General features: G+C 42.1%; 1 protein-coding gene across 1 annotated transcript in view; it reads right to left on the bottom strand.

Annotated features, from left to right (window-relative positions):
• LOC143323751 (calsyntenin-2-like) overlaps window positions 1-14,024 on the bottom strand; it is a 233,376-nt gene that overhangs the window by 64,284 nt on the left and 155,068 nt on the right. The window contains exon 5 of the mRNA XM_076735796.1: window positions 11,864-12,013. Coding sequence (XP_076591911.1) covers window positions 11,864-12,013 — 150 coding nt within the window. The remainder of the gene's footprint in view (window positions 1-11,863; window positions 12,014-14,024) is intronic.

Genomic DNA, 14,024 nt, shown 5'->3' with positions numbered 1-14,024 from the left:
CAGGAAATGTCTGTGCTTCTCTTTGCCAGTACAATCAACTGCCATTTGACAATTCTCTGTTTCCGTGCACTTTCTCCAAGTGTGTGGAAATGACACTGGAGCAATTATGCATGTAAAGGATCAGGGTTTTGTTTTATTTAGATGACCTGATCCTTATGGCCCCTGCCCAGGAGGAAGCTGCACTTCCACAGTGGAAGAGCTTTCCCACTTCCCACCCAGTCATTATTTTACCTTGGTGTAGATATGAACTGTGCCACCATGACAGCAAAGCTAAGCTGTCCTTAGCCAGGCAGACTGTGCCAAACTCTCTGCTGTCACACAACGTGCTCCACACAGTGGTGAAGGCACTGTTAGTGATAGGTCTGCTGGGTATGATGTCTGCAAGTCACGTGGTTGTACCTTGAGGGCTCCTCCAAATGAGGAAACTCCAGAGGCGGTTCAGACATCTGTGCCTCGATGGCAAATGCTCACAGCAGGCAGACATGACATACGGGATCTTCTGTCCCAGCGGAAGGATGTGAAAGTCTCAGGTACTGGAGGGAAGATGGGAAAATCCTCCATCTCTCCACATAAACTGTCTGCAGCTGTCCATGGCACTGGAAGTGTTAAAACACTTTGCTCTGCTGCTGACAAATGTCAGATGTGATCAACTGTCAGGGTGGCATGCTGGAGATTGCCAGGAGTGTCCTGCGTCCCTCCCATGGTAGGTGGAAACTGAAGGTATCCACTGTTCACCTCACAAGAGAAATGTGCAATGCGCAATGTGGTTCTCCATGAATGCACAAGACGACCCTCCACTGAGATTGGATGCCTTCTCTCACTGGCTGTGGCCCAGAGCTTTATACTTGTATGTTTGTCCCTGTTTCCCCAGTTTCCCTCACTCTTCACCTTTTAGCAAGCATTAAGGAAGATAGTCTAGTGGTATTTCTGGTGGCACCAGAATGCTTGGCACATCTTGGTTCCTGACCATGGTGCAGGTGCTGGTGTGGAAACTGTGGCAGCTCCCATGGTGCAGAGAAACACTGTCATAGCTGGGCAGTGCAATCCTCCACCTCCTGGTAATAGGCCAGTGGCTGTGGGCCTGGCCACTGAATAGGAGTGCTTGGAAAGGACTGCCCCCTGCAGTGATGCACACTATCCAGGGCGTGAGAGCCCCTTCTACTACAGTGTGGTCCACTTTTCATTGCTGGTGTGTGGAGACAGGCTCAGATCCCATCTCCTCTCCCTCTCCTCGTCCTCTGACTCTCATGGTAACCTACCTTCAGATGTCGGCTGATAACAGTTTGGCTCCATCTACAATTAATATGGAAACTGCAGATATTTCATCCTCCCACAAAAGCTATGCCAAGAGATTGGTTTTCACCCTATCATGAAGCACCACAGCGGGATTTAGCCCTGGTGCTGCACACTTAAGGGGGAACCACATTTGAGCTGATAGGCCAAAACTTTCTCAAGATGTTATCCATTAAAACAGCACTCCTGCTAGTCCTGACAATGGCTAAGACCTGACACGCTGTACTGCAGATGATACATTGCCATATCTGGTGCTTTTACGCACATGCCAAACAGAGGGCGTCTCATCCCATCATCTCGGATTAATCAGCTCCACAGGGACCATTACGGTACATAATCAACTTGCCACACATCTGCAACGTGCAGATCTGCATCCTTCACTTGGGCCCCCTGCTCCACTCACATAAGCCAAGGAAAATACTGGTTGAGGACCTGGGACAGGCTGTACTGTACAGCGAACACTGGTGGGAAAGAAAATACACATGGGACAACCTCAATAGTGACAGCTCTTAGAGGGCTTTGTCTTTACTCATAGTTATAGTACAGAACTGAAGTTATTGTTGATTTAAGAGTTTCATGTGTTTTGCTACCATGGAGGAAATAAGTTCATGAAGTATGAAAACCTGTGGGGAGTATCCCCTGATATTTTATTCAGTTAGAGCTGAATCATCTGCCAAGATTTAATACTCAGTGCATTTCCATCCTCCTGTTCTTATGCACAAACATTAGATCTGTGTTGAGAGATGAGGAGACTGTATCCTCATAATCCACAAGAGAAAAATAAATGTCATATTCCTTTTTTTCTTCATTTCTTTTTACCACTTTACCACCAATTGAGACTGGTGCTCTTTTAACGACAGTACATCATCTTGTTGTGCCATCTTCTACTGCAATGGTTTATTACCTGACTGGAGAATTAGCACCACGTGGTGTTTAACTCAATGAACCAACTCCTAGCGTATAACAGTAGTGGGTTGGAGCCAATTTTCTGAACAAAATTAGGAATTAGAGTATAGAATAGAGTTGAGGGAAATCTTTCTGACTGCATTTACATACATTTAAATGAGATTCTATCTGCCTAACTTGATATATTTCTAGTGTTTGATTTCAATGAAAAGAAAATCCATTGGCAGGTGTTGCAAAATGGGTTTGATGTGTGAGTCCTCTTACTAGATATCTAAGCCAATAGGCAAGCCTATATAAGTTATTAAAAACTTGTCTTTTTAGTTTTAAAACCTCATAATTATTGTTTGTCATTTCTACATTTCAAATGTCACTGCATTTATAATAGTGTTTTAAAGTCTCTAATGGGATAATTTCTAATGAAATTACACTATTTCTGATTCTGTTGGGTTCTGTGGGAAGCCTCCTATAAAAGACCTCAATTTCATGTCTAGTGTAACTCTAATGCTTTTGCCCTCTTGGAGGATTGAGTGAAAATGACAATATAATCCTGGGTGCTTAGAGTGGAGACACTGAATCGGTAAAAAGAAGCCAAACAGGGCTGTCTGAGGTTCTCCACCTTCTCTTTTTTTTCACCCTTTATTTTCGTCCTGCTCATGCTGGCAGCAAACGAAAGGCCATTTCAGACACAACGCGATTTGAGCTGCGCTTGCTGCTGGGTTCAGCAGTTCGTCGCAGCGCGCAGTGCCCAAAGTTCAACCTAGTTGAACCAAGCGAGCCTACTGCCTCTGTGCAGGTGCTTTGCTCCAAGCTGGGAAAAGCTGTCGTGGTGCGGCACAAGCCATTGCAAATAATGTGTTTCAGAGCGCAGTGGAACAGTTGTCTTATTGTGTCTGACAGGGCCTTAAGCGGACTACTCAAGACATCCCACGTCCCCTATCCAATCATGGGGGTCCTGAGGGAATCCAAGGATAGTGTGGATATAAACTGTAATCCCTGCAGCATGTCTGCAGTTTCTGCTCTTCCCACAGGGAGGTTTTTCAGCATGTTGCTCTTTACTCACTATCCAAAGCCCATGGCCATAGGTGAGGGCCACAATGTAACTGTAGATCGACTCGTAACCTGACATCACAGCCATCACCTATGTCTCCATGAATACAGCACCAGCTTGTCAAAACCCTGATCCTTAAAGTCTTTCCCTTGGGCAACACCTTTCCCTCTGACATAAAAACTTTTATCTTACTCCGTAACTCGTATGCCCCCCCCCCCCCCCCCCCCCCCCCCCCATTCAACCACTCCCTGCTGTTTTATCTCTCACTCCCTTTCTCTCTCTTAGTGTTTGTACTCGTGATTGCTCAATGTTGCCTTGACACTGAAGTGGCACTATAAAGGAAACTCCAATCTCTACAGGCAGTGAGGCAATGGACTGAGGCAGTATATTCACTAACATAGGTGTGTGTAACTGTGTGGATGTGCATTGTGTAATGGTGCCTGTGCTGTCCATTTCATGTTTGCATATGTATGTGTTTTGTGCGTCAACAAGACGCATCTTTTGTTTGTTAGAAGGTGTGCGTGAAAGTTGTGTTTCTCCTTCCCTCTCCAACACCTCTACCTTATAAACGTGTGTGGATACAGACACACTCACACTCACGCTCACTCACACACACACACACACATACACACACACACACATTTCGTTTTATTTGGCCATTGCCCTCGTGACATGACACAGTGAACCCGAAGTGTCAGACCCATCTCTGTCTTTTCACCATCAATAACATTCATCCATCCCTCCTACTGCAGGCAGGGTGGAGGGTACGGAGGGTTCATATGAGTTGATCCCTGTGACAGTTAGCGTGTGTGTACGTGTTATGGTATAATGCAATAACAGTGAAAGGTGGAGTAAGTGGAGGAGAATCTAGTTACTTTGATTTACACTGGAGACTACTAGTTCTGACTTCAAACCAGAAATGGATCAGAGAAGAAAGACAGGTGGAGAGAATGAAAGAAACATGAACATGAGGATGAACTGATAAGCCAGGTGCAAGATGAGAGGTAAGACAAGGAAAGGGGAAATGGGGGAAGTGAGAAATAATCACACCAACAAAGAAGAGAAGAAAGAACGAGAACAAAGTAAGAAGAAAATGCAGGACACAGGCAAAAGGCAAAGGAGAAGCAATGAAAGTAACAAGGGAAAACAAGCTAATACCAGAGAGGGGATGAAAAGTGCTAAAGCAGCAGCCAGACAGCCTCAATCTGAGATTAGAGAGGAAGCAAGAAAGGAGTAGGAGGTTAGAGGAAATGGGAAAGGGAAGTACCGAGCCATTTATTTTCCTTCTTCCTCCCTTTAATTCATCCTCTTCCTACTCTTATCAGAGATCGGGACCATTGGCTGCCACACACACACACGCACACACACACACACACACACACACACACACACGCACACACACACACACACACACACACACACACACACACACACACACACACACACACACTTGAATAGCATAGTGGAGAGTTGAGCAGAAAATGCAGCTCCTCGCCTCAAAGAGAGAAACTGCCTGAGAGCCTGTGTTGATCTCAGACACTACCTGAGGTCGACTCTCAACTTTCCACCAACTTTACTGCAAACACACATTTTCTGTCAGCATGAGTCTCTGACACCCTTGTAGCAAAATATAATTTGATCATATTTTGATCTAACCAAGCATCAATAGTTTGTGTTTTCTGTGTTTGCTGTGCTTTTGTTTGAACCTTGGAACCATGGATGAGAACTGCTAGAGCCAGAACAGTACACACAAACACATTGTTAGTTAGGTACAGCTAACGTGTGTGCTGTTGGTACATTGGTTTCTTCCCATGTTCTTCTCTTTGTGCTCTGCTTTTCCTGAACATTTCTGCTAATACTGAAGAGAACAGGTGCTGTTTAGGTACCCTGGGGTGTTTTTGATCACTAGTTTATTTGTATCTTGTGCTCTGCCAGCACACATGAAGATGTCCCAGTATGCACACAAATTTGCTGGTGGTTCAGTACCATGTATGATGTTTTTAGTGAGCTGAAGACACAGTGCAACCATTCCGCAGTGGTCACCACTGCAACTAAAAATCCCCTGTGGCTCAGAAAATATTTTCCACATGGATCACCAGTATAAAAGAGATGTCTGTGAAGGTGCTGACAGGACACCTCCAACTTCAAACAATGGCAGTTATTGCGTGGTAAGGGTCAGCTGTAGAAACACTAATGCACATGTGCAGTGAAGGAATCCTGAATCTAGAAAAATGCTTTTGTGCTCAGCAAGCAATTTTCATTCAAATGAATGGGTGTCTTTACATTCAGCATCCAGCTCCTATAAAACATCCATCTGCGAATCACATATCTGTGGTGATGGAACACTGAATGCAAACATAACTGTGTTTTACAGGGTACCTTTAACTTTTCACCAACCTTACCACTTGTTACTCTGTCACTACCAAATAAGGTTTAAGAATTGTGTGACGGTGACATTTAGAAATGTGCATTTCTTTGTCCTGGTTTAGTTTTTTTCTTTGATTTGTACGCTAATTAGTGATTCCACCGATGTTGACTGATCATTCTTTACACATCTAACAGCCTGTTCTGTGCCTGAATGTTTGGATGAAAATAAAGAGAACAGCTGTTAACTGCCTATGTGTGAGAGTAACATCATCTATCTCTGTCCATGTCCGACTCTGCATCTTAATATTCATTTTAAAGTTGTTATGCATCATTCTTTATTGAGACTGAGGTTTCTTGCTGGGCTTTCAGCATTTTCAGTGGCAACCATCTCTAAAACTTGCAATGAAATCCTCCTGACTCTGAATTTGAGATCTAATCTACCTTTTAAAAATTCATTGTGTCATTATTATGGATGTCATTGTTGAGTATAGTGAGTGATGGCCTGCTTTCTTTTCTTGTTTTATTTATAAGGTGGCCACTGTGCTCTGACCCACTGGTGCTGGTTTCTTTTTCTGTTCAGTAAGTCCTTTACCTTCCGAAATGGAGACTCTACTGACTACATTCATTCTGACGAGCATAGAAGCGCTTATATTTGAGACTGATTTATCATATCATGGTCCAACCTTTGTTTCAAAAACCCTCTTTCCAAACCAGTAGCATTGTCATGTGGTGCATGCATTTTTAATAACCAGTGACATCTTCTACACAGCATGTTCCAAAAATATCAATTTTTTATTCAGCTTTCCTTACTCTATAGATTTACCTCCCGGAAAATCAATACAATGTATGTCAACTTCAAAGCATGGTATGGAGTGAGCGTTTTTATACTGTATAACAGCTCCATAAGTGCAATTCTATAACATGCTGTTGTCACACACATTTTATATTTTTGTGTGTGTGTGTGTGTGTGTGTATGTGTTTGTGAGAGAGAGAGAGAGAGAGAGAGAGAGAGAGAGAGAGAGAACATGGTAGACATTATGATGGCTAATAAACAGCATCTTAGCACTCTCATCATGCAGCATTTTAGCATGCTGATGTTAGCATTTAGCTCAAAGCACCACTGTGCCTAAGTACTGTGTCAAAGAGCTGCTAGCGTGGCTATAAACTCCTCATCTCTTTCAAATTTAGAAGATACCAGTGGCAGACAATCCCATTAGCACAATGTAGTTTCTTTTTAAATCAATTTGTCAAAGTGTAACTGTCCTTAGGTAAACTACTTGGCGTTTTCAATTGCCTTTTAATAAAACAACAGTGCTAGGGAGTCCTTACTTTGTGAGAATGTTCCTTTTTATGCTTCAACAGGTTAGCAAGATCTGGAGCACAGTCACCAGATGTGTCTGATGGACATAGAATCTATATAATACTACATACAATGCAACATATACAAATTCAATAATGCAATGTTGTTCCCTGATCCTGAACTGCTTTGTTTACAGCCTGCGGTTAAGGTTCACAGGCTAATAGCATTCACACTTAATGTCAATTTAAAAATGATCTTCCGTATCTATTTCTATGTTTAAACAAGAAAACAAGCTGGTTGTTTTCTGGAAAAGCAAGTCTCAGGCCTCCTGTGGGCTGTAACATTGACCATAAAAGGCTTTCTGTCAAACTGTCCATTGTGGTGTTAGAAACAAACTGTATTACACCAAATAAATCTGATAACCATTCCATCGACTGAAGAAAGGAGGCTGCACAGCGGCCTGCTCACTCTCTCTCCCTCAATCTTCCTTTCTGTCTACTCATTTCATTATTAGTTTTTCTTGTTTGTGCGTGTTCATGTGTATGTGTTTCTGTGTGCACAGTGGACAAGAGGGAGATGAATGGACAAGACAGAAGATGAGCTGTAATAGTTTGAAAAGTTTTTAATTATTGTGGACGAGCAGGAAAAAATTGAGAATAAAGTTTCCTGTTTTCCAGCTCTCTCCCTGTTTGTGACCAACCCAAAGCCAGGGTGAAGTTTCCATGTTTGCACATGTAAAAAACATCAAGCTGTCATTAAAGCAGTGGACAATGCTGCCATGAAGGTGACCTCAAATTGTGAAGAACTTGCATTGTTCTTCAATAATGAAATAACCTCAATTAAAGGCTGCACTGCTGCTGATGACTTCTTCCATTCATCAGTAAGATACTTGGAAACAGTTTCAATGCAAATTAACTCCTTTCTTAAGGACCCACTGTGTAGGATTTAGTGGCATCTAGTGGCACTTAGGTTGCAGATTGTAACCAATACCCTCACCTCACCCTCCCCTACAGTGGCTGTTGAAAAAGCGCTCTCTAGACTAGAGCTTGTGTTTGGTTTGGCTGGGCTACTGTAGAAATATGGTGGTAGACATTGTGGAAGGGAACCTGCTCCTGATGTAGATGTAAAAAGCTCCTTCTCAGGAAATGAAAACACAATTCCTATGTTCATGTGATTATACACTGAGCTGCTTAGCTCTTACACACTGAAATTGAAATAAAATAACAGGAATATCAATCAGCACACCACAGCGCTGACACTGCTCTGACTCAAATAACCAGCAACCTCAAACTAAAGGTCTCAGTTCTTTTCCTCTTAGATCTGAGTGCAGCATTTGATACGACTGACCGTGATATCTTAATCAATCGGCTTGAACAGCTGGTTGGTTTTTCTGACTGTGTGTTGAACTGGTTTAAAATATACATCAAAGGAAGAAAGTTTTACATCAGTCTTGGAGATCATGTGTCTGAGAAACATGACGATTGTTTTGCAGGGAGCTGCCTCGGTCCATTACTGTTCTCACTATACGTGCTGCCACTCGGTGACATCCTTAGAGAAGAACAATGTATGTTTCCATAGAGATGCAGATGACACATAGCTGTACATCTCTGTTGAACTAAAATGATGAATGAAATGGATGAGTAATTATTTCTTGAAATTAAATGAGGACGAAACTGAAATCCCACCACTCAGCCCTAAAAACAAAAAGAGAAATGCTGTTTAATAAATTAACTCCCAGGATTAAATTTGAAGTTACAAGTCTTGGTGTCATCCTCGATTCAGATCTTAGCTTCAAGTCCCACATCAACAAAGTGAACTTCATTTTTTCACCTTAGAAACAGCTAAAGTACGGCCATTTAGAAACCAAAAAGATGCTGAAAAACTGATTGATGCCTTCAATCAAACTTCAAGCTGACTTGATTACTGTAATGTATTATTTACTGGCCTCCAGAAAAAAACACTGACGGACTTCAGCTCATTCAAAACTCTGCAGCTTTACTATTAACCAGAACCAAGAGGCGAGAACATGTTCGTCCAGTTTTAGCTGCTCTGCACTGACTTCCTGCAGCATTCAGAACTAATTTCAAGGTCCTTCTCCTCCTCGTATACAACACCCTTAATGGAATAGGACCAAACTATATGGCTAATTCCCTCAATTATTATTCGCCTTCAAGAACACTGCGATCATCTGCTGCTGGTTTATTGGATGTTTAGCTGGAAGCAAACTGGTGATGCAGCCGTTGTCCATTACGCCTCAAACCCTACAGATATCAGGGAAGCAGCTCACTGAATATTTTCAAAAGAAAGCTAAAAACATATCTCTTCACTTTAGCCTTTAACTAGCTGACTTCCTGATACAGGTCTGACACTTTTGGACTTTGCCTCACACTTATATGCTCTTGTTAAAATGTTGTATTTGACTTGAATGTTATGCATTTGATGCATGCTATTTTTAACATGTTCATTCTGTTTTTTTTTTTTCATTTTAAAAAAAACTTGGTGCATGTAATTTCTTTGTTGTAAGCAGCTGCATTCTTTTATGGAAGAGGGCATACAAATACAGCCTATTATCATCATTATTATTATTATAGTTAGTTGGGGGTGGTTTGTCCAACTTGTCCAACAACCAATTGGAAAACAGCTCATTTTTGGGTGAGTGGTCAAGGTTAGGGTAAGGTTAGGTTTAGGCAAGTAGTACTTAAATTTAGAGTCTCCAGGAAATCAGTGTAAATCTATGTAAAGTCCTCAAAAGTGACCAAAGTCAGTGTGAGTAAGTGTGTGTGTGTGGGGGGGGGGCGAACAAGCCGAGCTCTACCCATCAGTAAAAAGAATTTCCACAAGCCAAGCGAAGACATGTGATTGGTCACGAGAGACACACAGCTGAGCCCTCCTGTCCAAAGCTAGAGACCATAGCTAATTTGAACAGACAGATTACTGTTTTTTACCGGAAGGAAGCACATCTTTTGTGTCTGTGTGTGTGCGTGTGTGTGTGCATGCGCATGTGTGTGGATCTTTGACATTCCCACAGTAGCCTGCCTTTAATACAACAACCTCTAGCCCTATTAAATATCCCCTGATCTGTAGCCATGGCATTTACTTCTGCCCCTCCATCCATCCCTTCATCTCTGCTGCCAAACAACGCTCATAGGGACGACTGCCCTTTCATCAAGGGAGAGTGTCTCTGCGCTTGTGTGTATTTGTGTGTATCTCTTCACCATAATTGAGTGCTGAAAATCCTAATTTGAAAAATGCACACATAAAAAATATTGCAAACAGGCTTCAAAGACAGGATTATCCCTGAGAGCCTAGAGAGGGAGTTAATGTCACTCTGCACAGCCTGTTTGTGTGTGAATGAATGTGTGCTGTGTGCAGACGTTGAACTCGTACGTACATAGAATACGTCCACGGTAACTGAAGCATATGTACATCTCAGAAGTTTAAGCGGTTTTGATGTGAGAAAATACAGGATGTGTCTCACTGTGTTTGTACGACTTTCACGTTTATTTTATGTGTAGCTTACTCCCTCGTGTGTCTGTAGTTTCTGAATGCTTTTATTGTACGTCATGAAATCTGTGATTCCACTTGCCATCATTCTTGTTTGTAACTTTCCCCCTCGGTATTAAGCAAAAAAAAAAAGCTTGACACAGTATGCTGCCAAGTGCTGCCACAGTGACTTTGTAGTACTTACATGTACTCATTTTGAAATTGAGAACAACGGGTTAAACTTTTACCCTTTTTTTCTTTCATTATATATTAGTCTTTTTGGATTTGGTGACCTTAACTCGTGTCAATCTCAAAATCAGTCCCCTGTCTGGTAGAGTTGTTCGTGAACTGCAAAAAGTACCCATCTTAAGAAATCATTTAGACTAGACAGTACTTATGTTTCAAGATATTCCTTGAATCATTTATTCTCTTGATGCAAAATGAACTGATATTTTTGTTTATCTGCCTTGCTTTAGGATCCTGACCTTGTGCTTGAAAATGACTCAGATCAGAAACATGTACAATTTGTTTAAAACCGCAGGCATGTGTTGCCACTTGTTTTGAGAAAACGCAGATTGGAAGACTGAATGTGAGCCAAACAACTTGACAGTTCTTGCAGGGTTCAGTGGCTGTCACTGAGCTGCTGCCAGGGTCCTCGTTTACCGCTGTTTATCACCAGGCCGCTAACATCGCGTCCTGTGGGACGATAAATGGCGGGACTCCAAAGAAATCCAGCACATGAATCACCTTGTTAATGGCAGAACAACACAGATTGCACATGGTTACATGTGAAGCTGCATGCTGCGCGTGTTCATCCACCGTTGTATGTGTCGCTGCCCTCTTTGACAAGTGTAAATTGCATCTGCAGTTATCTCGAGCGCCGTTTTTGTGCTGTTGTTGTTGTCGTGCTCACTGCCGGCACTTGTCTTTGCCTAACTGTGGGCCTTGTTAAGGCTGCCATGACTGCTTTCTGATGTGCTAAGAGCCGTGTTGGCTATGTCATGGTGCTCTGAGTAAAGTGCTGTTGATCACACCGGCTAAACTTGACAGGCCAATTCCTCAGGGAGGGAAGGGGGGAGAGAGAGGGTCAGGAGCGGAAAAGACAGGAAAAAAGAGTGACAGAGATAGAGAAATACAGAAAGGTAGGTGGAGAGAAAGAGGAGAAAGTGATTTAATGGAGAAAAATGAAGTATGCAGACATTCAGAGGTAAGCGGAAACACAGACACACACTGAATTAATGACATGCAAATAATCACATCTGTGTTTCTGTGAGCATAAAAAGACACACACAGCTGCACCATTGTGCACATGCTGTACAAAAAAGTCACGCTCGCATGCTGACACACACGGTACAAACTTCATAATCACACACAAATAATTGCATTTGTGTTTCTGGCTGTATAAAAACTGCACAGTCAAACTTGTGTGAAATCTTTGCACACATATTTAGAACATGAGGGCCCACCTTGCCAGCCGGGTTTGCAGACAGGCTTGACGTCAATGCGGACGGGGACGCTGTGCAGGGCTCTCTTCTGGCCGCAGTCCCAGGCCGTCACCTGGATCTCATACTGCTGCTGGCGGTCGAAGCTCAGCTTCTCCGTGTTCCGGATGTTGCCTTATGTGGAGAAAAGAGTTGCTCCATGTCAAATTTAACCTAAATAGCTTTTTAAAGCACACTCATTAAAATGTGCTGTAGAGTAAATTCAGTTTCCCTATAGCGCCTCATGATGAATGCATTTTGTGCTGAGCCATTTGGCTCACTGGGAGCCACAAATTACAGTTCTAAGACCCCAGATGCTAAAAATCAGTGACTAATGATGTCAGTAAACAACATATTCTGTGGTTTGGGGTAGAAGTGGTGAAGTAACTACAAACATTAAAAGCTGCTTTTGTCAAAAACAAATGACCATCAAAGCTGTTTTGTCAGCTGGAAAATAATGAATATTTTAAAAAAAAGAAAAAAAAAACATAAAAGATGTTTCTTTTATTGGAATTCTGTGACACAGTTTATAAAAATTCTAAAATAATCGCTCCTGAAATCAGTGTCTGCCTGATCCGTCTATTCTATTCATATGCAATTATAGTCAGCTGTCACTACTGTGGCAAATTTCTATATGAAGCTTTAATGTATCATTTGATGTAGTGTTGGGTTTAAAATCTGCTTTCTGTCAGTCTGGAATAAGGCCATTACTTCTGAACGTTCTCCACAGAAGCTGATGTACAGAGAAATGAAGTGTTTCAGGATGTTATTCTCAAAATGTATGAAGTACAATGTTTTTGTGAAATATTTTATTCCTTAATAAATAATACAAACTCAAACCAGTAACTGTGAAACAGTCTGGAGTTAGTCAGTCATCAGAGATTTGCACACTGACTTTATGGAGTCATAAAACGTCTGTGTGAGCTTTTACAGCTAAATAAGCTTTATTTTATTGTCGTCAAAAGCGATATGCAACAGATATGTTTCCATAGTGATCGCTACTCTCCGCTTTCGCATTTATTCTTAATGGAGCTGTACTTCAGTCTGATGGCTGAAAAAGTGCTTCTCCTCTTTTTACTGACTTACATGACTGTAGTTTAGCTCAGTATAAAGTACAGAAAGTGTGAATGTTACGTATACACTTTAAACTGCCTTGAGGAAAGTGAGTAACAGCAGTCCCACTCAACGGAGCCTCCACTGCATAGCCTCATGTGTCTTTATGGCATTTATGACTTATTAGATAACACAGAATGCTTGTGTACTACTGTTTATCTGCCTATACACTGTGTGTGTGTGTGTGTGTGTGTGTGTGTGTGTGTGTGTGTGTGTTTGCTTAAAGGAGTAATGGGTTTTTAATTTTAATTTTAAAGCATCATTATATATCATTGTCAAATTAACTGTGATGCCTTAATATAATCAGTGTAACAAATGAGATCATGGTTGCGATGACAGGTAGCCTCTATCTCTCACAAGTGGTTTGATTAGTGCTAATGTTTCCCAGAATTAAGACCACGTTTCCATTAAACCCCTGTCGCTTTCTGATGCAGTGACGATACTGGTGCTTGTCCTCCCCTCACCTCCCTGGTGTTACTCTTCCGATACCCTCTCCATGGCTGTCAGGGATGGACAGTCGAACAAGCAACAGTATGGAGTTGCATTATAGGGAGTGTCTGATACTGTTTTTGGAGCTCAGCCCATGCTAGGAAAATTAAAGGAAAGTGAAAGTGACCATTGTTTTTTAAGGCTGGCTGTTGGAAATCCTCCAGTGGGCCAGCATGCATAAGCCTTGTACCTTTTGTGGCTCCCTCTATGAAATCTCATAAACTGCCCCAAGTGATGTCAGTGTCAGCTGGGTCTCAACACTACAAGTCTTGACAACGGGGAAAAGAAACATCTGGGGGTATGAAGTTAGAAAGAGGTGATCTTACCAGACTTCTGCAGTCTGCCCCTCATCTCTGCTGGAGGCCAGCAGCTCGATGCTACATTAGCCACTTATTAGCATGATACACACAAATCTGTTGGCAGTTGAATTGGGGATAATGTAGTTGCCAGTCACAAGTCACTGCTGCCAAAGTCAAGTTGTTTTTTTTTAGATTTTTGTCCACCTACTTCTTCTTTTGTGCTATGACACCACTGAAATCAGCTT

The sequence above is a fragment of the Chaetodon auriga genome, chromosome 7, assembly GCF_051107435.1.
Source record: "Chaetodon auriga isolate fChaAug3 chromosome 7, fChaAug3.hap1, whole genome shotgun sequence".
Taxonomy (NCBI): domain Eukaryota; kingdom Metazoa; phylum Chordata; class Actinopteri; order Chaetodontiformes; family Chaetodontidae; genus Chaetodon; species Chaetodon auriga.
This window is presented reverse-complemented; position numbering and strand designations above follow the sequence as displayed.